Below are 25,590 nucleotides of genomic sequence, written 5' to 3'. Positions count from 1 at the left end.
GTTCAGCACCTGAACCACAAGATCCTCCTTCTCGTGATCTCTTTATCAAAACCTCCTCTTTCCCCTGAATAGTGCACTAAAATGGAACCAAAGTCTGGCTAGTTTGCTGCAGGAAACCACTGAGCTTTGGGCACAGAGATGGAATAAATCATCCAATTAGTTATTGCTGCTGGTGTCCCCTGGTCCTGATTTGGTGTGGTTTATTGATGCCAAACAGAGGTAGATAAGCGTAGCTCCTTTTTTCCTTACGTCTGAATACCTGTCCAGCCCATATTTCCTACAGCTTCAGTCACCTGCTAGGCAATCTGGGCCGTGGGAAGGAACAGTAATTCATTTAGTTCGCTACACTTGTTCCAGGGCACAATTTACTTCTAGACCATAAACAACATCACTGCCCCTGGAGAGTAAGGGTGGTGGCTTTTTACATGAGCCTGTCTTTAGGCCCTATTTATAAATGAGGAGAGTGAGAAAATACGTTTAAAAACGTGCAAGCTTTAAAAATAAAACTGTGACCTAGTCAAAGAGTAAACATTAGGGAAAAATAAAAACCTACTTTAAGAGATGGAAGCAGAGAAAAAGCAGCAAAGATAATAAAAATAAATCTTATTACTGTAAATAGGAGGGTGTAAATCAGCAGCTCCCATCACTGACAGTTCAGAGATGCTGAGGACCTGGCTTAGCAGTGAGAAAGGAGGGAAGTGAAAAAAAACATTGAGCAGGAAATAAAGCAAAGATGAGAAATCTGTCTGTATGCACATGCGATAGATTATCCATGAACAGCAAGATCATGCCTCTGACCAAATGAAAGAAATCAATGACATAGTGTTTAAACCAGATTTTAAAAAATGCTGAGCGTCTATGATTCTGCGTACCTCTTCTGAGCAGTAGCGTAACCTTTATTTTTTCAGGTAGCCTTTTAATGTGGGGTTGCTCAGGGGGTGTTACAGCCATTGTATTGAGAAAAAAAATGAGCTTAAAAAGGCATTGAAGCTTTTGGACCGTAACGGACCTTTGGAAATTTGTCCCCTGTGAGGAACAGATAGGGGTTGCTCGTCTGTTTTGTCACTTAACGCATGCTGCTTCTTCCCCCATAGGTTGCCCGGTCACTATGAACAATGGCCCAGCTATACTACAAAAAGGTAAACTATTCACCGTACAGAGATCGGATCCCATTACAGATCGTGCGAGCGGAGGCAGAGCTCTCAGCAGAAGAGAAGGCCTACCTCAGCGCTGTGGAGAAGGGGGACTATGCCAGTGTGAAACATGCCTTGCAAGAGGCAGAGATCTACTACAACATCAACATTAACTGTATGGATCCTCTTGGTCGCAGTGCCCTTTTAATAGCCATAGAGAATGAAAACCTGGAGATCATGGAGTTGCTTTTGAGTCACAGTGTGTATGTGGGAGATGCTCTGCTGTATGCAATACGGAAAGAGGTGGTGGGAGCTGTGGAGTTGCTGCTGAATTACAGGAAGCCAAGCGGTGAAAAACAGGTTAGTCGAGTGTTGCAGTTCAGTTTTAAGCTATTATCCTGCATTAGGAAAGTGGTACTGCACAGAAAGGTGCTGTGCAGGAGTCATAAAACAAAGTCCTTAATGTAGGTCCATTGCTTTAAATGCCCAGAGTGGACGTGGACGATCCTGTTTGGATGATAACTTTCCAGCCTGAGCAAATATGTTCTGCCAGACTTAAATACTCGGCATTTTCAGTTTCACTCAGTGTTCTTTTCAGTCTTCCTGTGTTTGTGAACATACTGATCTATAGGTTGATTTATAGACACGCACTTTGTAAAGGAATTTGGGGCTGTCTGTAATATGATTATATTACAATCTATAAATATGAACTATTGCCATTGCTGTTGTACTGATATTAAGTGGAATTGCTTTTCATAAGTAAATCCTGAAGACACACAAGCTTATAAATAACAGTAAGCAAGCAAAGAGTCTGCTAGGTTTCAGGACTTAGCCACAGTACTGACATATCATCTTGGTCTCCATCTCCAGAGAGCCCTAGTTCAGAAATGCTGAGGCAGTACATAACGTTACAGCATGAGCTAAGCTGCTATATATCTGAGCAATGAGCAACTATGACTTGTAGGAAGGATCCTTAGCTACAGAACCATCAGTAAGCTATATAAGGATCTTTGCAAAAAAACACGAAGTCTGAATCCTGTCACTTCAAGTGTCACATATCACACTGTCCCTAAGTTTTCTTTTTTTTCCTCTTTTTTGCTTCTTTTCATTTGCAAGTACTACTGCTAATAACTAGAGTAGTTTATATACAGTACTGACCGCTGACGATTTTTGCATGTTCACTGCTTGGAAAGGAACGTTCAAAACTTGGATAATCCTTATATATCAGGCCTTGTTCTGAAGTCTACTTGAACACATCCTTTTGTGTGTTAAAGAAGAAAATTATTAATACTGGTCAATCATATAAGAAAAAGTTTTCAATTGATAGGCCCCTTAGTACATAGTTTTTCAATAGTAATTTTATGTAGCCAAAGTAAACAATAAGGATCAACCCCAACAACATTCAAGAGTGCTCCCGCTTAATACTTAGAAATGGCAGTGTTCTGCATGCTGTAGCAGTGCAGTTCTAACGTGTGGTTTAAGCTCTTCTATCAGACATAAAAAGTGAAATGTTAGTATTCGGTTTTAGTCTGACAAAATGTAAGTAGCAAAATACAGACCATATATGGGGAATAAGCCATTTTTTTCTTGGTCTTCCTAGAAAGTTTGAGCATCCTGTAGCCCAACAGGTCATCAAGTAGAATAGAAGAAAAGTTTTTTTCAGTAGCACGAGGAACTGCTAGTAATTATTGCAGGTTAATGACAACTTTCTCCTGAAATGTCATGGAAGGCAAGTGATGGGGTTTGTGTGGATCTGTAAGATCTCTTGAACACCAAAACTTCTGTCCACTCAAATTCACAGCCTTGCTGGCTTAACTGGACAGAGGTCCCTGAAATAAGTTTGATTTATTGGAGCTGAAATTCAGCTCCAACATCTCTAGTTCAGTGATGCATTTTGTAGTAGGTCTGTTTCATTTTTCTTTATCTCCATGCCAGTGCGCAGCTATTTTTCCATAGCCAGGTTTCTATCTGCTGTGGAGTTTTGAACTTGCAGGAGAACATGTGTGTGGGAGAAGAGATGCAATGCCAGTTTCGACTTTATTTACAAGGTTTGTTACAAGACCAGATTTCATCAGTATGTTTTAGATCAGTACTGGCTTGATGCAAGATCCGATGTACAAGCTAGGATTAACTTCCCTGGCTGTGGTTCAGGCTCTTCTGCAGTCTGCAGGAAGTGTTTGCTGGTAGAGGGCTGCAGGACCGGACTTCCATTTCAGGAGTTTCACTGATGATTCATGCAGTGATGGTAATGAATATTTATTTCATGTATAGTGATATCACATTAAATAGAAAGAAGTGTTTAGTTAAGCAAAGTTGGGACAAAGTTGGTTAGCTTGTCAAATCACAAAGCTAACATAGGAAGGGTTTCTGAACACGAGTTCCTGTTGCTAATTCCACAGCAGTATCAGTATACGTTCATTAATCATCTTTGCTGGACCCTTTCTCAGAAAATCCTTTGGGAATCTCATACCTAATTGCTTTCACAAAAAGCACCTGATAAATCACATTAACACAGTTTTGTCCTAATCAGCTATTTCTATGTTCTAAAACATATAGAAAACCTGCTTTTTTGGGTGAGTAGTAACAAAAATTCACACTTCATGGAATGGTTTCTGTCTGGCTGAGAAATTTGTAAGCTAGTGTCACAGCACTTATATGTAAGGTTTAGTATACTCTATTAATTGAAGATACACAAGATTCAGTTTGCCTGAAGAAACCTGTGGGAAGGCAGCTCCTTAACTCACATGTAGCGGCCTGTTTCCAGTTAGGGGCTGTCTGTCTCTGCTATGCTCCGGGCAAAGGTGCAGAAGAAGCATCTTCTGATTGCTCTCTCTTAAATGTTCAATACATCGCCTTCATTCATCTAGTTCCCATTTTCCTGCTGTCTGCCTCCGAGAGGTTATTGTTTGACTTGATAGCAAAGTCTTGTTTCTCTAACTGCCAGGCACGAAGAGCTGTTCCTTATTTGCATCTGTTCACATCAGCCCAGTTAATTGTTGTCTTTGCATCTCAAAAGCAGCTGAGTAACATCATTCAGCATAATGCATTTTATGGGCATGTATCTTTGCTCATTCCCACCACCTCATCATCGTACCACAATCCTGACCAAAATTGTTACCGATTGCATTATGCCAGCCTATTGTGGGGTTACGGTATCTAGTTAGCAAAAGCTAGGTAGAAAACCATGGCCGGTTACACACTTGACCTGGAAAGGAGTTTTGCTCACCAGCCACAGAGTCTCTAAAAGGTGATGTGTCCTGGGCACTCCATACCTCTCTTGTGAGCTGCCTGAGGGGAAGAGCTCTGCTTTTCCCCTGTATAATGACCTTTACAGGGAGTAGGAGCAAAAGAACTTTAATATATAAGAAGTAAACTTTTTTGTGTTCCTTACGTAAGAGAATCAGGGTCTCATTTACAATGTAAGGGACAGAGAGAAATGGATGAAGAGACTGGGCAGCAGAGATGCCTGTGTCCTGTTATTAAATGAATGCAGGCAGTCGTTATTCTGCAAACCTTTGCTAGACTGTTGTTTAAGCATCATTTACTGAAAATACCATGACAATGGCAGGGTAAGTCATAGCCAGTGACTGTAAGAACACGCTTCTCCCGCACTGCAGCTGCGCGTGTAAGGGGTATCTTGGGAAGGGAGGAAATTAGTTTACAAGTGGAGCCTACGAGAGCCAGGAGCACGAACCACAACTCTCTAAAGGCTGCTACAAAGCACATGATAGATGAGTGTGCCGTGTTTGTATAGATGTATTTCCTTTTAGGTTTACCTCCAAGTAAGGTTCATGGGCTATTTTAAGAATTTACCATTTCTCAAATCTGTTCTGCCTGGTCCTGACAACTCGCAGCCATGATTTTGTGTACTGCTCTGCTAGTCTCTTGATAAAGCTGGGGAGAAGACTTCACCAGTTACAGCCAGAATAACTCTATGGCTAGTAAAGTTACAGCTGTTTTGAAAGACACTTTCACCTATGAGAGATTTTGGATTCAGTGAGAAAGACATCATGGGGCAAGCGTCTGTCTTTTTTACCATGGGAAGACATAAAGGTGTGCTGCAACAGCCCTGCCCACCTACCATGGCATAGGTAGGAGCTTTGCTGACCTGGGATGAGATCTGGACCTGGCACTGCACTAGGAGCTGAATTCTCAGGGAAATAAAGGAAAATGCAATTATCTATTCAAATTAGATTAAGTAACAAAAGAGCTTTTCTAGTTCTATGATTTTTACAAGGTCACTTGTTATTACCAAATATTATGTAATTAACTTCAATTAATCCTCCAAGCTTTTTTTTTTAAACCATAGTTTGCTTTACCAGTCACTTTGTGTTGCTGATTGGTCACTTATAGGATAGTTTGGTTTTCCCGAAGTAGATGACAGACAGTTGGAAAAAAAGCAGCCCATTTATGAATATTAAGAGGAACAACAAAACAAACAACATTCATGGAACCTGGAGGGTGTGCAAGTGTTGCCTTTCCTGCGGAGATTTGTAGTCAGTGAATATGTATTCTCCAGGAAATAAAAGTGAGCCTAATCTGGTGCTTGAATACTTACTGTTTGCTTTTCAGGACAGTGAAGAGACTGATATTGTACTTCATAGTGGCAGAAAAGTAGTATATGTGTACTGCAGACTGCTGGGCATGAGCAATCCATATTCAGGTCCTCCACACAGTGAGTGTCATGTTATTTAAATACATAAGACAACAAACCACTGAATCATCTTCAGAGAGTGTGGGACTAGGTTAGAAACAGTAAAAATCAGCACACACAGGTGCAGTGTTGATGTTGGCCCAGGCTTGAGTCAGGTGGCTCATCTCTTTTGGGGTGGGAATGTTAAACTGCAAAGGTGTTTGTGCACAGGATAGGTCCAATACATACAATAGCAAAACAAGACTTTTTTTACTATTCTACACATACATGTCAAGATCTGGCTGGGGTCCTATGGGGTTGGAATTAACAGAACTAGAAATTATTTCTTTCATTTTTTTGATTTAGTGCTACCATAGGGACAAGGGAATGTATATAAGAAGCCTGTTGAACAAATCTTCCTTTCTGGTAAAATCTTCTGTCTCCCAACTTAATCGACCTTTGAGTTTTGGGTGGTTTTTTTTTCCTAAAAGTTGTATCAAATTTTTTTATTATACAAAAACCAATACAGTGAGTTATGTTTTAAGCCAGGCTGGAATCTGCACCTGAACTGCATCAGCAAAGAGCAGGAAATACATGTCTGAAAATTCACATTTTTCTCCATATTTGATTCACTTTCAACTTGTCATTAATAATAGTTGTATTTCCAGACATTTTGAAGCCCACTGAAATCAGTACAAATTCTCCCTTTGACTCCAGGTGAAGTCTTCAGGGTCATTTTCTTAATAGCCTCTTGTGTGAATTCTGTGAAGCAGTCCCAGTTCTCCACTAAACATGCATCACAGCTCGCAGGGTAGTGCTCTGTTTGCACAGATCTCACGTCGTTTTTTGCCTAGCTACAGTGGATGTGTTTGCTACAGTGGATGTGTTTGCAGCGCACCAGACACAGTCTGTACTGACTGCTGAGCCCTCCTTCCGTTCTTTAAGAAGCTGTGCTCAGACATCTGAATTACTACATGTTCTTGGTGTAGCCATAAGCACCTTTATAGATAGCTGTTTTCTTCACAACAATCAGAGCTGACATCAAATGTTTACATGAGGATGATACTAGCATCTCTCTGGTATCTGCCAAAATTAGCAATTTGCTCATGGCAGATGTCTCCAAATTAATCTGGCTCACAGATGGGACTACAACTGCGATTCCTCAACAATGAGAATAAGAAAAGGGATCTCAGTATTTATGACTGATTCAGTTTGTTTCAGTGGTCCAAAGGCCTTCTGAATCAATGAGATCTCAACAGATACCTATCCATGTGTCTTCAAAACGAAGGAGTTTTACAGAAATAAACCCTGGAAGAATATGGTTGTGAAGAGGAAACTGTAGAGAATAAAAGGCAAGTTTTCAGTCTTAGTTGCTAATCCTCAGATATCTGCTAGTGGAAGGTTGCTGCACTTCATAGTTTTAGCGAACTTAAAATTTCACCTCAAAAATCCTCTTTCAGATGAGCTGATGAGTGAAAATCTGCCTTAATCTTTGTGTAAATATAGATCCATAGCCTAGAGACAATCTTTTATGAACCTGAAATTATATGTTGCATTAAACCATTTTATTCTTGCCCAAATCCAATAACTTTTCTTGATATAATATGGTTTAGCTTAATTTTCCTACTCACATAGGGTTCTTTGTCTTATATGCAGAGTCCAGTGCAAAGTTTTAGCTCTTACCACCAACAGTCCTTGATTTGTGCAGACTTGCTGAGACTTACTAGATATACAGGCTCATTACAAGCAGTGTCAGCCCTGTACCATCACTGACAGGACTTAAGTCAGAAGGAGAGGAGTTGTCAGATATCTCATGACATAAAAGCTAGATTCTGCAGGTAATTTGAAAGAAGAGTTTTAGAAGCAGCTGGTGCTCCTCATGCCCTGGCTGAAAGTGGTCACTGTGGATCGGTCTCACCTGCAGGCAAAGTGCACAGAGGTACCCTGCGACAGGAACAGAGGATCTGGGGTTTGTAGCTGTGAGAAATGTTATCTCGTCTCCTTCAGTGAAAGGTTTATGTTTCTTGTAGAGGTGAAGGAGAGACTTGTGGACTTCCCAGCTAAAATTGCTAAGCGTTGCACCACTAACTCCTAACCTGTAAGCTGAGGATGGATGTGGGAAGATCACACACATACAGGCTGAACAAAGAAGTCTTGCCTACATGGTGGTAACAGATATTCTGGGTGCATGCACTGTTTTTTTCTGGAACATCACAGGCAAGGCTGGGGCCAGCAAGCATGGAGTGTTAACAAAGATGTGAAGTACAATAAAGTGATCAAAGCAAGCCCTAAGTGCAAGCGGATCTCTCTAGTCCTCTGCAATGTTAACCATGGCATACCAGCAGTATTTGTGTTCTTCCTTGAGTTTAAAAAGTTCAGCTAATTCGGGAAGGTGTTGCTGAAACCTGGGCATCTCTGTCAAGTCAATAAGCATGACCTGTTCTCACTGAGTTCTTGCTGTTGAGCACTGTAACAGAGAGGGTAACAGGCTGATTGGTATGACTCAGTACAGATACTGTGCCCTTTGGTATGACTCAAACCAGCCATTTCCATGTTAATATGAAAGGTCCAAAGTGAAAAGGGAAGGCTGAACCTGGTTAGATACACTCTGAGCAAGAGCAGCTTCTGAAGAATAGAAGCAGTTGAGAAAAACTGGCCACAAGTTTGAAAATATTTGAAAGGCACCGTAAGGGAAGAAAGATTGTGCCTGAAAACGGAAAACTAGCTGTTACTGCTCCAAAGCCTAATGGCTCTGCTAGCATCCAAGCTTTTCATTATTTTTATCGATGCAGTAATAATTCACAGCTATAGTTAACATGCCTTTGACATTGGCGGCTTCATTCAAAATGAATTTCATCTAATTAAACTAAACAGAGAAATCTAAGACCACTTCAGCTAATGATTATATTTAACTTGGAATTTCTTTCCTCCCTCTCCACTGCCTTGCTCCCCAAATAATCTTGAATCTATGAGAAGTGAGGCAAAACAAAGGACTCAGGTGATATATCGCATAGGCCTAATGAGTGGCATCAGGGCTAGGGCTTGCAGGCTGCAGTGCCAACTACCAGACGTCAGACAGTGGCAAATAAGTCACCGGCTCCTTCTCCTGGGCCAACACGAAGTCTGTTATTAGTTCCTAGGGGAGCTGGTAGGGTCAGGCCAAGAACTGCATCACAGCATGCATAAACATGTCATGCTTGTAATTTAACAAATAGACAGGTGGAGAAGACAGGAATGAGCCCTTGTATGAGATGCTTCCCAGGGAATTATTTTTATTAATTTGTGGGAGTGATCTTAGCACTTGTCTGCATTCTGCACACTGTACAATGTCTTTTCAGTCAGGAGTGATGGGTACCTGGGATTCAGCTGGGCGGATTGCCTGTAACAAACTATTTGTAGGGGAAAAAAAATCCTGTTTGTGTTCCTGCACGAATAAACTTTGGTTCTCTCTATAGATCTGTTAAGTTACCTGTTAAGGTGTTAAGTTTCAAAAAAACATATTTCCTTACCTACCCAGGATCAATCAATGTGCCTAGTTTACTCATCACCCTTTGCTCATAAGCCCCAGTTAAGCATCAGCAGCTCCCTTACATCAGCCCTCTGACATCACACAATACATGCTTTTACCTCTGGTCTACGTGACTTCTGAAACCCAGAAGGGGCTTTTGACATGGCTAGCTAGATTCACTGGTAGAATATGCAGGAGAATCTGCCTGGTGCAACAGTTGCAAGATATTTTCCAAGGGAAGCTTGTCTGTATGGGAAAATTGAGCCTAAGACATTACAGGCTCCTCTGAAACAAAGGTCTGGGATCTATAAAGAATTGCAGGATGGTTTAGTAGGAGTCCCCTACTCCTTACCTGGCTGTTGAATAGAGCTGTGCTTGGGTTTGCAAAGTAGAATGGCACCTTTATGGCTTGCTTAACCCTGTGGTGGGCAGTCTTTTGGTGGCAACAAGAGAGGTGGGGTGGATCAAAAAGGCATTGACTGAGAACAGTATTCTCCCCACTCCTCTCCGCATTGCTACAGCAAGGGAACACCGTAATCCAAGGTCTGTGCTCTGTCATTGCCTTGGGAGAACGTGTTGGAAAACCACTCAAGCCTGCAAGAGGCAGAGGATCACATGCATCATTGGTACTTAATTCATGCAGCAAGAGCAGGCTTGTGTGCTCCACTTAAATACTCTTCAGGCAGACAGATGATGAGTTAGGGGCAGTCTCTGAAGCATGAGGAGCATATCATTAGCAAGATGTTTTGAACTATCTAGCATTAGAAATAACAAAGGAAGTCCCTGCTTAAGCAGTAATAAAGGAAGATCACAACCACACAGATTTTCTTCTCATGTGAGACCCTACCACCTGTCTAGATTGTCTTTTCTTTGCTATCACAAACTGTGGGGTCTTTTCAGAAGCCACAGTGTCTTCGTGGCTAGTATAACAATGCCAAAAGCACAGCTTAATAGTCAAAATGAGGAGAAATGCAGCCTCCTGCTTTGTGAGCATCAAGATATGTTTTGTGCAACATCAGACAGCACTGGGCTGGCACGAGATGCAGTCATTCCTCTCTGTGATGTTGTCTTATGATTGAATCCGATTCTTTTTTTTTTTTAAAGGAATGTGATTGAATACACAACCCCACCTCTCCCAAGCAAAAAGCCCTCCCTTTTCAAGCCCTGTTAGCAACATATTACCTCACCTAAACTTAATGAAACATCTCTCATCCACACACAGTAATAAATTACAGGAAATAGGGACATTTTATGTACAAAGATGACACAAAAGGCTATAGATAGCATGATTATTAGCACATCTTGTCCTTGTTACCACTAAGTCAGAATAGAAAATAGAGAGACCAGATAAAATGAATTAAAAAGCTGGACAACTCTTCCCTGCCAGAATAAATCCTGGAAAACATTAGAAAAAGAGTAGCTGTAATAAACCAAAGATTACCCTGAAGACAGAGCCTGCAAATTTCCCCATGGACTGTCTGTTTCAGTATGTTTGGGGTCAGAGGAAAGCTTACACATAAACTTAAAAAATATCCAAGGTACAGCAACATTCCAAGGCCTTTAGTGTAGTTAAGAAATTTACAGGACTGGATTAAGTAATCTCTTCTACAAAATTCACTTCCAAATTTAAAAACAACATTAAAAATGTTAGGGTTTAGTCTTTGTTTTTACTCAAATCAACAGCTACTACCACACGATAAGTCTTAAAACACTAATGAAGAAAGGTAAAAAAATGCACTAACAGCATTTTATATTTCCAAATGGGGAAAAAGCCCCAGCTTCAGGCATAAATGAATTATTCTGTCTGTCCAAACTTGATGAGACTATTCAATTTACTCTCATGTCAGCAATGCTAGACTTACACCTGAGTTGGTATCAGACGGTCTCAGGAACCAGATCTAGCAACCAGCCAGGCAATCTCTGCATTTTGGCAAGGCTTTGGTAGATCCATAACATGCTGTGAGCCAGGTTCTGATGTCACTTATGCCACTTCTTCTCTAGCAGCTTCATTAATGTCTGGATTTGTACCAGTACTGAACTTTTATCCCTTGTTTCTTTTCACTGGACAAGTGTCATTATTCGGATAGGTTTATCATATGTAAGCATATGATAAAACCAAGATTCATTTGATAGTTGGTCATATCATAGAGATAATGTGACATAACATGTAAATCGTGACTACAATGAACTTCTCAACCATTCTTGCACAGATGAGAAGTCATAACCAGGAGAGGGTGCAATTGCTCATGCCACAACAATGGTTTTACTTCTCTAAACAACGGTAGGCACTTGCTAGACCCTCTTCCTGCTGGATTCAGTAGTTCTTAGCTGAGGCAAGACACATGAATTCAGGGCAAAGCAGACCTCAGAGACTGCTCTTCATTTAAATACAAGAGCTTCAAACACAACCTGACTCTTCAACAGTGTCCCTCTGTGACTTGGAGAATAAACTCCACACTGAGCACACTTTTCCTTCATTTCATCAAGTGCTTCATCTTATTTCCTGCACCTGCATGAGAAAGGGAGAGTGGCTTAGAGATGAGAGTGCTCTGTCTGGAATAAGTTGCCATAGGCCATTTAAATGCTTATTGGCAAAATCCTTTCCTTCTGAAGGCTTCTCTTGATTCCTCTTTTTTAATGCCCAGCAAAAGAGAAGTTATTATGTAGCATCAACCACAAATGGTGACATCTTTTGACAATCTTTCTAGCTGTTCTGCATTTCCTAAACACATGGCTGAACACAAGGTCTGACGCAGTTCTGCCACTCTCAAATGCACTAGGTTTCAGTTTAACTTTGAAAAATAATCTCTTGGGCCTATCTCCATTTTTAAACACATGGATAAGCAGTCAAATCAAAACTTGAAGAATCTAGGGTAGAACTATCTGAATTAACGTATTTTGCTTTTGTTTATTGGTTGCAGAGAAAAAAGTTTGGTTATGCAAGTATCACAAACCTAATTTTTCACATTATTTCAGTAGTAATGCATTATGTCATGCTATTTTTTATTCAGAGATCCCTATTTCAGTGTTAATATGTACCATCTAGTAACCTCATATCAGCATTTGATTTGCCACGAGGCACTAAAAGGTAGTAATTTTCTCTGTTTTGCAGTATCAGTCTGAGGGGCAGAGACTTTATTTGGCTTTACAAGCATGTAAGTCACTGCACAGATTTTAAACCAGAAGGATACTTTTCTTCAGCTGGATATTCTGGGACAGCTGTATTGAAATCACTGGAATACTTCAATAACAGCAGAGCTTGCCCAAAAGTACATCTACAACCATGTGTGCTTTATGCCAAGAGTTACAAACTTGTTCATAACCAGCACAAAAGCCCTTAAAGTACCTTACTTTTTTGTTATCAGTTTCTGTTGATCATTATATTTCATTAACCTAATTACATCATTTCATTCAATGAACTGCTCTTTAGAGAAAAACAACCTTCCTATTAATATAGATACTGTCATCACTCCGGTACAAGATGTCTCTCAAGGCATCTCTGATTAAGATACTCAGTTATTGAAAGCAGCACCACTGCATCACCTAAAATGAATGCTTAAATTTATAGAAGCATGTCACATTTTTCCAGAGTCCCACATAAGGAAACAAATGCCCATGGGGTTCTGCCAGTGAAAGAATTTGTTTCTGGGTTTAGGCAAGGAGCAGGATTCAATTGGTCATGCCAGTCACAATATGTTGGGGTTTTTTAAGGCCTTTTGCTGGTAAGATGGCTGATCTGCAGTCTAGCAACACTGACTCTGTCTCTCATTCTCTATTTATAGAGCTGCAGCTAGAAGTACCACAGGACTGCGATTCTGAACAAAATAACAGTCACTGCTAAAGCTCCTTTGACTGCTGAGCCTTGCGCTAAATTGATGTAGTACAAAATCTTCGTGTTAGAATGACAGAAATTGGCTGTGCCTGTTGCCATGCTTGTGGATGGCATATGCACTTCCCCCGTAGGGCTGCATGCAGAAAAACAAACTAGAAATAGGAAATCCTTGCTCAGTAAGTTACCCAAGCTTCCATTTCTCTAAGTGTTACATTTGAAGTTTTCTAGTGAGTTGGCATGAGTTTGTTTTTAGTAAAACATTGTTTTGGCAATTGGAAAATCCTTTATAACGCATAGTTATATCAAAAAGTTAGGCAAGCTGAATATAATGCAGATTAATATATTTACAATTTGTCATAGTTATACTTACAATTACACCAGTCCAGGTGAGGTGCTAGTTTATGGAATGCAGATGGCTTGAAAATGTGGCAATTCCACCTTTAACAGGTAAAAGTATTATTAGTTATTTACAAGCAAAAGTGGCAGCATTCTCAATGCTAGGCAGGATCTGTATTTAGACTGTCTCTGACCCAAGAAGCTTACAATTATTGATAAACAAAATTAAGAAAGTAAAGGATTTAGTGGTTTACTTTCTAGATACTCTTTTCAGTTCAGGTCTGAGGCACAGAAGGGCTGTCTGGGGAGACTGCAGCTGTGCGTACCGGTAAAGGTGAACACTGAGGAGAGACCTGAAGGGAGATTAGTGTCTGGTAGGGTTGCCAGACCATAATCACGAGGACTGTCAACATAGAGGGGCAGAAAAGTGTAAGATGCAGAGATAGAAACAGAAAATCACCCCAGATAATCATTAGACTGAGCCAGGCACTTTCCTCAGAATTCAAGATTTTGCACTCGACTGGCAAGTTCCTTTGCTGCAGAACAGCTTTTTTTCATCTAGTTGTTCTTTTTTATATGCATAGATAGGTGACAGATGCCATAGAAACACTACAGCTTGCTTTGAAATCTTCAAGTGTTTGAACCTGGATATTAGCTTCCATGGTTTGTACAAGGCAAAGGATGCATTCATATTAGTCTCTCAGTTTGATTGAGGAGCATGCTTTTGAGGTGTATCTCCTTAACCTCCCCATTTACTGTTCTTTGGTTTGCGTTGCTGAGCAGTCTCAGAGCACTTGAGCTGGATTGCTTTAACACAAGACTAAACCGGAGGATGTGCTCCAAGGGCACTCATATACCAGACTAGATTAAAACATCTAAAAGACCTACAAGGCCATTGGGTCTTCAGTGCCAGTTTTATTTTGCTCTGTAGTTCTGCTCCTCTTACACCGTACTAGTTACTAACCACAAGCAGAGATTCCTGCTCCTATCCAGAACTTCTTTCCAGCAGTGCACTATTTACTGGAAAACTTGTTTTTCCATTCAGAAGAGAGCTTAGCTATACTAAACAGTGCTTTTATGTGAGATAATCCTGCATTTTCTTCTCCTCTAATGAATTAAGCTTGCTCCCCCCCCCTTTTTTTAAATAAAGGAGATTTTTCACTCACTGCAGTATCGTTTAGAGAAGTGGCAGTACAGTGGTAAGCAGCCTACCTTTATGAGGATTAAGTCTAGAAAGATGGTAACAAGCATTCAATCACTTGTTGTTAATGGTAGCCTTAATTTCTTAAGCGAACATTACCGAGATGAAATATGGGCAAGGCACATGCTCCTATGCAAACAGTGACAATAAGGTTCTGAAGGACTCAGCTTAACAGCTTGTGTCAGGTGATGAGGTTAATGGAAAAGAATTTGTTATTCAGGTCACTTAATGAAAATAACCTTGGACGAGCTTAGCAGAGCCCTTGGGGTAGAATAATGTATTCCTTTTCTGCTTCCATCACTGTAAGTTAACCCAAAACATAGAAGAAGCTGATCTAAACATTAACTCAACCTGTCAGAGCAGTACAAGAGGAACATCAGCAATGTACAGTAATCTCTGCTACCCCTCCAGTGATAATACGTAGAATACAGCCTTCAGAGCAAAGGCTTGCTTTGCATAGCCCCATCTTTAAAACAAGACAGTTTGTTAAGATGCAGGTTATCAAAACACTGTGCAAGAAGACAACAAAAATATTCACCAGAGGACATATCATTTTTAGCCAATGCATGGTCCTTGGATGAGCCAGGCGTAGAGAGAGGCCACAGCAGCCACCATTCACGCTATTCCTGTTCTGTGTTTTGGTGGTTTGTATTAAAAGTGCTGCAATCTGCCCAGGAAAACATGCCTTCCACACAGCAGCCGTCCGAGACCTAACAAAGTAGTGCTCCATTTTGGGGGTGAGGGCTTGTGATATGAGCCAGAATAAGGGATGGGAGGTCACTTGATAGATACCTCCAATTTGATCCCAAGCCATGGGACAACCATTCCGAGCGCCCTAGGTCCAGATCTAGAAAGCCTGAGGAACAGACAGAGGCGGACAAGATTAGCACTATCCCCACCTGTAACATTACTGCCTTGTCTGCAAGTGCCCATTTCATATTCTGAGCAACATGAATACCTCCTCTGTGTGAAGCTGAAAATCCTATTCGCAGCCCTGGGTACTATAACTTCCATATAGAACAAGAAGATGACTGTAATAGGAGTGATAGAGGGGGGAAGCATTCTTCCTTTGAGGCAAAGGCTCTGAATACAGCAGCCAGTGACTACCTGAAAAAGGAAGGGAAAAAAAGATAAATGCATCAAAGCTTAAAAAAAATGTTTCTAAGAGAGAGAGAAAAAGAAAAGCTCACACCTTTCTCTTGACATTTAACAAACTACCTAAACAAGCTAAGCAAAGGAAAAGAAAGTCAAAGACCTTACAAAGAGGGCTGCTTTCAGATGTTTGTTACTAGATATCTTAAAATACATTTAACCAACCTTACAAAGAGACACCAAATCCTCCATGACCCACAGCAGATCCTCACTACCATTCTTTCTGTTTCCCTATGAGCCTTATTTATAGGTTCCCTCCTGGCTGCCTCTGTAGGAACCAGCCTGGTTAGCAAAGCCTCTTCACACCTGTGTGTCTGTAGGCTGCCAGAGATTTAACTCCTCGTGTGCTGCATCCAGCGTAGCAGACTTGCACTATTCCCCAAAATACCTTGGGCCACCCAGTGAGCCCTGCTGCAGTAAATGACCCAGCATCTCAGTGTGCTGCCAACCTTTGGGAGAGTGTTGTGTGTTGTGAACAGGCCCTGTCCTGCTGTCAGCTGCGTCACGTAGAGTTTTATCAATCAACTGTAGCCCAGGAGTCTTTAGCTGTTTAGTGCTATAGAGGCACTTAACTCCCAGGGAACTCAGATTCAGTCCTTAGAGGTTCTCTGTCTCACAACCAGTCTTAGGTATATCCTACAGAAGGTTTTCTCACTGGTTACTTCGTCTACTTTATCGCTGCTTTACTTTTGGATTTTTACAGACTGAGTAATGTTTCCTGTCATTAGGACTCTTTGACGATAGTTTCTCTGAAACGCCTTTGACATTTGCAAGGGGAAGCAGGCCTACTGTTCACCAAAACCCACAATCACCCCTTGAGCAGCAGGATGCCAACTGCCAGGGCAGGAGTGGTGGGCACACGAAGTACAGTACGCTTGAGTAATGATTAACACACAACAAAAAGAGCTGCCTGTGCTGCAAATGGAGACACACTGTGTGCTTGGGATGTAAGAGCATTTTGGTCTAATTTTGCACTCTGCATATAGTAATAAGACACAACAGGGTGTGCATTAAGCTCATCTTTTGAGAAGTGCAACAGTAGCTGCATAATGCACACCCTGGAGTGTCTTATTTGTAGTGGACTATGGCTCATTAATTTTACATTTAAATTTTTTCAAACCCATTTTAAAAAAAAACAAATCTATTCTGAGGGCAATTATGTAATGTATCCCTCCACTGAAAAGTATATTCAGATAAAAACAGTAAGGAAAAGGTGAGGAAGAGCTTTGCTCAACTGCAGACCAGAGTTTGGTTTGGTTTGTGTAGGGCCTGCTATGAGCAGATTCTTGGCCTGCTAATGCAGATACATAATGAAAATAATGATAGTTACAGAAATCTATTCAGTGTTCACTCTTCTGTAGACTTGCCTTTCTTTTTGTGTAATTAACTGGGCCTTTTGTTCTGCCTTTCGGTATATGAACCGATACCTATTTTGAAACAGGTTCACATATAAAGCATTCAGATGGGGATGTGATTGACTTTTAGACCAAACTGGGAACTGAATGGTCACAGGTTCCTGCTCAGGAGGCAGACAGGCATGATTTGAGGGAAGATGGTTTTGCCAGAATAGCAGTGTGTGTGTGCATGGATACAATAGGATTTAAAGAACAAAGGGTATTACAAAAACTCTGTTTTTGTTATGACATCACTTCAAAAGTATGAAGGAGGGACATCTGATTTCTGCTGTTCCACATGAAATATGACCGTGGTTTATCCCTTTATATAGGTTCCAACCTTGATGATGGACACACAGTTTTCAGAATTCACTCCAGATATCACCCCAATAATGCTGGCGGCTCACACCAACAACTATGAAATCATCAAACTGCTTGTCCAAAGACGGGTAACAATTCCACGCCCACACCAGATAAGATGCAACTGTGTAGAATGTGTCTCCAGTTCAGAGGTGGACAGCCTGAGGCATTCCAGGTCAAGGCTGAACATCTACAAAGCCTTAGCCAGCCCTTCGTTGATTGCCTTATCAAGCGAGGACCCCATCTTGACAGCCTTCCGACTGGGCTGGGAGCTGAAAGAACTCAGCAAAGTGGAAAATGAGTTCAAGGCTGAATATGAAGAGCTTTCACAGCAGTGCAAGCGTTTTGCTAAGGACCTTTTGGATCAAGCACGGAGTTCCCGAGAATTGGAGATCATTCTCAATCACAGAGATGATCAAAGCGAAGAGCTGGATCCCCAAAAATGTCATGATTTGGCAAAGCTAAAGGTAGCAATAAAGTATCACCAGAAAGAGGTAAGAGTCATCTAAATGTGAAGGTGTTTGAAGGCTTCATGTATTGGGTAAAATGATTCATTTCTCTAGTCTCCATGGGTTTGTTCCGGGTTGCTAGCTGAGAGCCAGCAGGAGTGAGTTTGGCTTGAGTGGAGAACCATGGGCAGATGGGTTAGTCACAAACCAGGAGTGAATCTGATGACAGTTGAGGGCAACAGGACTGGGGCTTGCTGCATTGCGTTATGGCTTCTGTGGCACCAAACTTTCTGTTTCAAAGATACTTGAATCCCATTTTATTGTAACCCATCCGCATGCAGAGAACAGCCTTCAGAGATTTCCAATTTTTTAGCTCCGAAAGCTTTTCCCAATGGCTGCTTTTATACAGTAACCTCATGAAGGTCTTGAATAGGATATGCAATTCCCTTCATCCAGCTACCAAACACTTCCTGGCACCCGTTCAACACTAACTCATACGGGCCAGAGAAACAACAGCAGCAAAAGAGAGCAGGAGTGATCAAGAGCACTCTCACTGTCCCAGGTCTCCATGTTACCAGCAATTTTGTTAGGTGAAAATGCTCCTGTGATGCTAGGAAGTGGATCATGTCATGCAAATAACTTCTTCACATCTGAGACACATCAGGTTGATTCTTGCTCCTTGATTCATCCGTGTTTTAGGAACTGAGAAGCAATTCCCAGAAATTCAAACTCCTGCCCATAGTACCAGAAAGGAAAGACATACTTCAGCTAAATGGCAAAGAGCCTTTCAGAAGCCCTGCAAATGCAGAGATTTATAAGTCTATTCAATAAAGCCCATGAACCCAAGGAGAATGCTGACAACAGTTTCATTAGTTGGCTCTGGATTTTCTTTCTCTTTCCAAACCTGGACAGAATGTAGTAGATGCTATATTACTGTTGGCCAGTGATGATTCAGGTTATCTGAAAGAGGAATTTAGCTCGCTCGGTTGAGGAAACAAATTGCAATGTCTGTTACATTCTTCTGTGTTCAGAGGGTGACAGGAGTGGCGGAAAAGCCTGCCACGTTACTCTTTTCACTGTCTTCCCCACATTTGACGCTTTGTTTTATGCATTGACCTAGATGAGGACAGCCTGGTATGACGCATTCCACCTCCTTTAATGGCTGCTCATGTCATCCAGGATAAAAGAGTCAAAAAGTGAAAGATGTAGATTTTCCTTTCTTCCCTTTGGTCTGTTACACCTCCTGAGTGCCAGCCCTTTGATGCCACAAGCTGGAGCTGAAGCCTCAAGCTTCCTGGGATCTAGCACGTGGTCACTTACTGCTTGTAGTGGGCTACTCCAGTGAAGTGTCAGTCTCACTGGCTGTCATGTCAGGTTGTGGTTTTTACTCTAGCTGACAAGGTTAGGTAACACTGTAAGTGCCTTAGGGACACAAACAAGTAGTGAAGAATTCGTCTGGAGAAGGGTAATACCATATATCGGGTCAAATGTTCCTTGAATCGAAGAAGGGACAGAAACTCTATTTCTGTTTTTTTTACTGCCCTGATAGCCACAGATGCTGCATCCACATACACGCTTCAGCAGCCAGGACACCACTGGCACTGCTGTGTGTCTATCACTGTTGATTTTGATGTCTTGTCACAGTTCAGGCTCACTATTGACATCTAAGAATAAATCTGTGGCGGCTACCCCTTATCTTGTGTTCACATTAAGAAACTGCAAGTCTGAAGGAGTTCACTCCTGAAGTGTTCAGCAGTGCTGAACAGTCCTGAAGCTCTTTTATTTTAAAGTAATGAATTTTTAATCTTTGCTTGCTTGTGTGACAGTTTTTATCTCTTTTTTTAGACATATTTGACTGAATTTCAAGCATATGGATAAATTCCATGTTTTGTGACATATTCATGACAGTTCCAGCATATGAATGATAGCAGATATGCTCTGTGTTGCCAGCTACAGTCCGTGCTGTTTCCAGGTAGAATACTGGGACAGAATGAATGAGTTTGGGAAACCAGCGCTACTGAACCTCTTTGTCCTACCTGGTTATTCACAAATACCTGATGCATCCTGCAGGATGGTATTTGTATTGCAACAAAATCACAGAATCACAGAATCACTAGGTTGGAAAGGACCTTCAAGATCATCGAGTCCAACCATTAATCCAGCGCCACCATGTCCCCTAGACCATGTCCTGAAGTGCCACATCCACACGTTTTTTGAACACTTCCAGAGACGGTGATTCCACCACCTCCCTGGGCAGCCTGTGCCAATGCCTGACCACCCTCTCGGTGAAGAAATTTTTCCTAATATCCAATCTAAACCTCCCCTGGTGCAACTTGAGGCCATAAATGTGGCAGTGGTTTTCTTATCGTGATAATTAGTCCAATACAAAACATAAAGCAAGATACAGACGTCATTGCCAGCTTCTGAAAAGAATAAGTAGGAACATTTGTCAGGGAGACACTGCGAAATGCCTTTTAATCATGATTGAAGAGTATCAGACTGAGAGAATTGGGGGGGGCAGGAGGGAAAACAGAAGCAAATTTGGTTTTGTGAAAGACAGTTCTGCAGAGAACTTTTTAAAAGTAGATCTTGTTCTGCTGAAGCTTTTTATGTCTTAACATTATATGGGATTGGATTGGACAGAGAAGCCTCTTATATCTTAGTGTTGACAAAGTTGCAAGTCAAATCTTTAGTAGCCTAAGACAAAAATCCAAAGTGGACCTTAGTTGTTTTCTGGGGCTGTAAGTTGTTACCGTAGTTGTTAGTTCTTTATATTCAGAATAAAGAATGCGTAATCTCACATTAACGTTGGACTAATCTAGCCAAACTTCCTGCACCTCTTTTTCTTTTTGAGTGAAATAAACCTCAACATTTTCCCCAAAATACAAAATGATTCCATTTCAGCTTAATCAGGCAGATATGTTCAGGATTCTTTTTAGAGAGGGAATTGGTAAAGAGATCATTGCCTTTGGATGGAGGGGCAGTACTGTGTGTTTTGGGTAGGGAGTAGATTTTAAAGTTACTTTTTCTTTGTATTCACTTAAATGATCTGGGAATTCAAGAGTACTCTTCACCAGACACATTATTCAGTGGTGTTCTCTCCAGAGCATTTCAGATGAACCCACTGTGCCTTTTTTTTTCCCCATTGCACTCCCATACTGAAGAGTAGGTGCTGGTTTGTTCCAGGTGCAGAAAAGTAACTGCATTCAGATTTCTGGTGCAGGTTAACGATCTCCATCAGTGAACACACAGGACTTGACTTAAAAAAAATCCAAATGGGAAAAGCTAGACATCTATGGGCAGTTCTTGCTCCAAACTGGGCCCTTGGAGGAAAGCTTTTTAAAGCTAGTTAGGCTGCTAAATATGCAGGTAAGTAGGCAATAAGTTTTTACACAGAGTATAATCTGGTTAAATGCCTAAAATCTGTTGGAGATTAGACACTTATTTTGCTGAGGCATTTTGAAGTTCCACTGTGGAATTAGCTGCATCTTTTGCTACCTAGCTACTGGAGAAAAATCTGATCTTATACATTAAGTTTTAGCAAACAATTAGCAATCAGCCCCACCACGGACACAAATCCCTGTTCCCTGCATTGAATCCAGTAAACATACTCATGGTATACACAACTTCATCTTTTGATCTGGCCTGAGTGCATCAGTCTTCACAGTGAGCAACCTGGATGAAGGCTGGATTAGTGAGGGGAGTCACTGCAGTTCAGTCCTACCTCCAGAGAAATACTGGCCTCATCTCAAAGGCTCCACCTCGGTCTGTATCCCCAGGTAAATCCCACTGCCCGTGCATTTCTGCCTCATGACACAGATACGGGTTTTGTCTTTACAAGGGTAGAAAAATCTCCCATTCTTTTTTTTTCTTCAACAAAAAACCCTGGGAGGTACAAGTTTTTATTTCTCCCAAACATTACATGTGTTAAGTATTTAATAAACTGACAAATGTGTCGCTCATGAGGAAGATGACCTTTTCCTTTGGCAGAGGGCCAAAACAATGGAGAAGAATTTTCTTGCTCTTCATGTTTGTTTTTAATAAGCCCATATATCCTAGAAGGTAAATTACTGTTTACACAGAAGGAAAAATTTCAGTTATACAGGAAAGATTAAAATGTGCCCTAAGGTAGCTTTGTAGTATATTTTATGGTAGTAAATGTTAAAACCATGCTGTGCAATGTTCACAAGCTCCCTCTCCATCTCATCTTAAGTGTAGAATGGTTGTGTCCTCAGTTTCAAATTACAAAAGGGCCCTGATCATTTCTTTAGAAGGTAGGAAGGATTTAATTGTTGTGATCGCTGTTTGCATGGCAGTCGCAAAATATTAGGAAAAAATGAGAACAGCTCTAGTACACTGCGGAACATGATGAGATAGGTTGAGCATAGACACATCAGTTTTCTCAGTCTGCTTTCGAAATAAGTTATTTTTGTAGGATCACGGGAACTCCTGGTCTCAGAGACGAATAAGCTTTTCAAAAATGTTCTGCAGTATATGGCATTTGTCTTCATATTATTACTTTTCAAATTCTTTTATTCATGACTAATTTTGGAAGGAGAAAGGTGCTGGAGGCTTAATAAGAACCCGCACAGCTCAGCTGTTGGGGATCAATCTTCACTCTGCTGTTCAGGCACAAATTAGCTCTGCATTTGTTAATTTGTTTGCATTTCTAAGAAAAGATGGGGAAAAGTAATCTCTTAGGATCTTGCCAGTCACGCAAAGCACAGCTCTATGTGCAGAGTACCATTGCTGTAGTGGAGAATCAGAGCATAGGCTGAATGCAAATAAAATTTTTGTGTCCTTTAAGGTTTTTTACATTGCCAAAATAATGTAAAGTGACTGTAGTGTAGGAGTGAATCAGGTCTAAAAGGGCAGTTTTCTCCTTGTGTGTAACGTTCTGCTAAGCCACAAGAATAGCAATATACATTCAGTCTGTTCCTGCTTTCCTGCTTTCCTTTCTCCATCACAGGTCATTCACATCTTCAAAATTAAGTGGAACATCACGGTGGTGGGTTTTTAGTGCTTTGCATTTTTCTGGTACTGATAGTTGCAGATGTGAACAGGTTTAGTTTATATGTTTGTAAGAAACACACACAATGCAAGGCACTCAGAAAAAAATGCATTTTACCTATTACTGTATTGCTTAGCACTTTGAATTAGATCAAAGGAGTGCATGAAATTCCCTCTCAGAAACCTTAAGCTTAGTCTCTCTTACTTGTTGTACTCTAAATCAATGACAGGAGAGGAGAGAGGTAGAATTGTTTGCGTTTCTAATTTAAAAACAGTGCGCTCTGCTGTTTTCTCTTCAGGATGAAGCTTCAAAAGTTTTAGTTATTTTTTTCCAAGACATTTACATAGACAAGTACCTCTTGAGATACAGTACTCAAGTGAATGAATAATCATTCCTGCCATGCCACATATTTTTCAGCTGTGTCTTGACCGTTGTCAACTGTGTGGCTGCAGTTAGCAGCACAGCATCATTCTCCAGGGAGTATGCATAAACCTGGCGAATTTCTAAGGGCTCTTCAATTAGTTTATAAAAAAGAGCTTTTAAAAATATCAGAGATGCGTGAAAAATGAAGTGCAAGGTCTATGAAAATCAAAGCTTATCTACTGTTTACCTGTTTTGAAAGCCATTCGGGTATCCTGATGGATAGCCATAGATCTTTCTTTGTTTGCAGGCAGTGCTAAGTTATTTGCACGTGTTTTTTTCTGTTTTCTTGCCACACTGTCTGGAGATGCAATGATACAGGGCTGAGTATTTGTATTGTGCTCTTTAAAGGCACAATGAAAAGGTAGCTTTTCAGTGAACCTGCACAGCTCAGAAGATTAATAAACAGGCTTTTACTTTCAGGTTTCTAGAATGAAATCATACCATGTCATTAAAAGATCATTATTAGGGCTAGATGGGGAAGCAGAACTGTTCCTTGTGGAAGCTTTTTCCCTTTCTAGTGACCTGGAACATCCATATCCCTTACGGTATTAGATGGTGAGGATGGTGCAGTTATGCTACTTCCAGATCTGTCCTACATCACAAACCTGAATGTAAGTTTAGGGATTTCTAAAGCACTGAATGTCCAAATGTCACCTTTCATTTTCCAACAGCATTCATTCATTCATTCATTCTTATATGCAGCAAAGTTACCATCTGATGTCTGAACAGTGGCCTGTGCTAAATGAAGCTGTTTTTTTCTCAGACTCAATCCCAGCAGGCAGATGACCATATTACAAAATCTTCCATGTATGTGGTACCGAACTGTTATTTACAGTCTCAGCGGCTGGACTTTGGGGTGACAGGTGGGGAGACTTATCTGCATTTGCACCCTTAAAGCAGTTCGCTGGTGGGGCAGCAGTGCGAGTGGTGCATATTTTGGAGCCCCTGCTCTATGGATTTGTGCAGTTGCTGGATCTATTTGTTCAGTTTTGGAAATTAGCATGGAAATTTAACCTGTTACAGCTGCCTTGTGTTACAAAAAGTAGGACAAGTGGCATTTAAGTGTAACTTCTCTCCAAACTTGGAAGAAGAAGAAATATTTGGAGAACTGATGGTTCATCAGTTTGACAAAGTGGACTTGAATATTTATTTGAGGAAACAGTGTTATTCGGTGTATTATTCACGTCACACCAGAATGTTCCAATTTGATGAAGGTTAGCCACATATTGTAGCTGTCACAGAACAGAACTGCAGAAGACTACCTTTTGACAGCAAAATCATCATGACTAATCTTGCCATACACAAATTTGAAAAAACAACATAAGACCGCTATGTCAGTCAAGGACAAGGACTCTGCTTGTATTAGTGTAATGTGTAGCAGGCAGTAAATGCCTGGATAATTCTTTAAGTCATTTTTGGTGTCTCGTGCCTCTGACTTTAATAATCCCTTGGACAAAGACAGGAAATATGTTGAAAGCTAAAGGGATTGCCACTGTTTTAAGAATATTCAAGAATGATTTAGTGAGTTTGTCAGTTCCCTTAACTTCACGTGTCCCATCAGTCTTCTTGCCAGCAAGAGGCGAGGCTTGGGAAGCCAAAGTTAAAGTACAGGACATGATTGATTTGCTTTCTATGGACAACAGAAACTGGAAAGAAGTGATGCCTTGTATACTGTATAAGCCAAGTGTTCAGTCCTACCGCATCTGAAGGTCTCGAGTGCCTTTCAGAATCAGCTTTACATCAGTAGTGAACAGTGTATCGTGCTATTTCATACCTCACTTTGAATGATACCCTGCAATAATAAACTCTGTGGAAAAAATATTGCTATGGATTCTCCCTGTTGGATATAGAAGCAGTCATTGTTATTTATCTGATTGTTGTGAATTTCAGCTTTACTTGTGTCGCTTACTGAAGAGTGTTACTAAACTCTGTAGAGAAAAAAAAAGAGATTCCACTCCCCTCACACCTCTTATGTCATCATACACCTCATCAGATCATCACCATCCAGACGAGCCATTTAGGTGTCTCCTGGTTGAGAACAGTTACCTCGTAGTTCTTCACTCCAAGAAAAGCGAGACAGATAGATGGGTTAATCATACCCCCCCAAACTGAGCTCTTGTGCAGAATGGCATTTAAAAGCTGTGGCTGCAGTTTTTAT

The 25,590-nt window shown here is 40.9% G+C and overlaps 1 protein-coding gene across 1 annotated transcript in view; it reads left to right on the top strand.

The window, feature by feature from the left end:
* Positions 1-1,115: 1,115 nt before the first annotated feature.
* The window catches only part of TRPC5 (transient receptor potential cation channel, subfamily C, member 5), a 65,179-nt gene continuing 40,704 nt past the window's right edge, over positions 1,116-25,590 (top strand). The window contains exons 1-2 of the mRNA XM_010296161.1: positions 1,116-1,493; positions 17,522-18,043. Of these exons, the coding sequence (XP_010294463.1) occupies positions 1,116-1,493; positions 17,522-18,043 (900 nt within the window). The remainder of the gene's footprint in view (positions 1,494-17,521; positions 18,044-25,590) is intronic.

Source organism: Phaethon lepturus, unplaced genomic scaffold (genome assembly GCF_000687285.1).
Source record: "Phaethon lepturus isolate BGI_N335 unplaced genomic scaffold, ASM68728v1 scaffold3151, whole genome shotgun sequence".
In the NCBI taxonomy this organism is placed as follows: domain Eukaryota; kingdom Metazoa; phylum Chordata; class Aves; order Phaethontiformes; family Phaethontidae; genus Phaethon; species Phaethon lepturus.
Note: the sequence above shows the minus strand (reverse complement) of the source record. Positions and strands in the feature narration are given on the sequence as shown.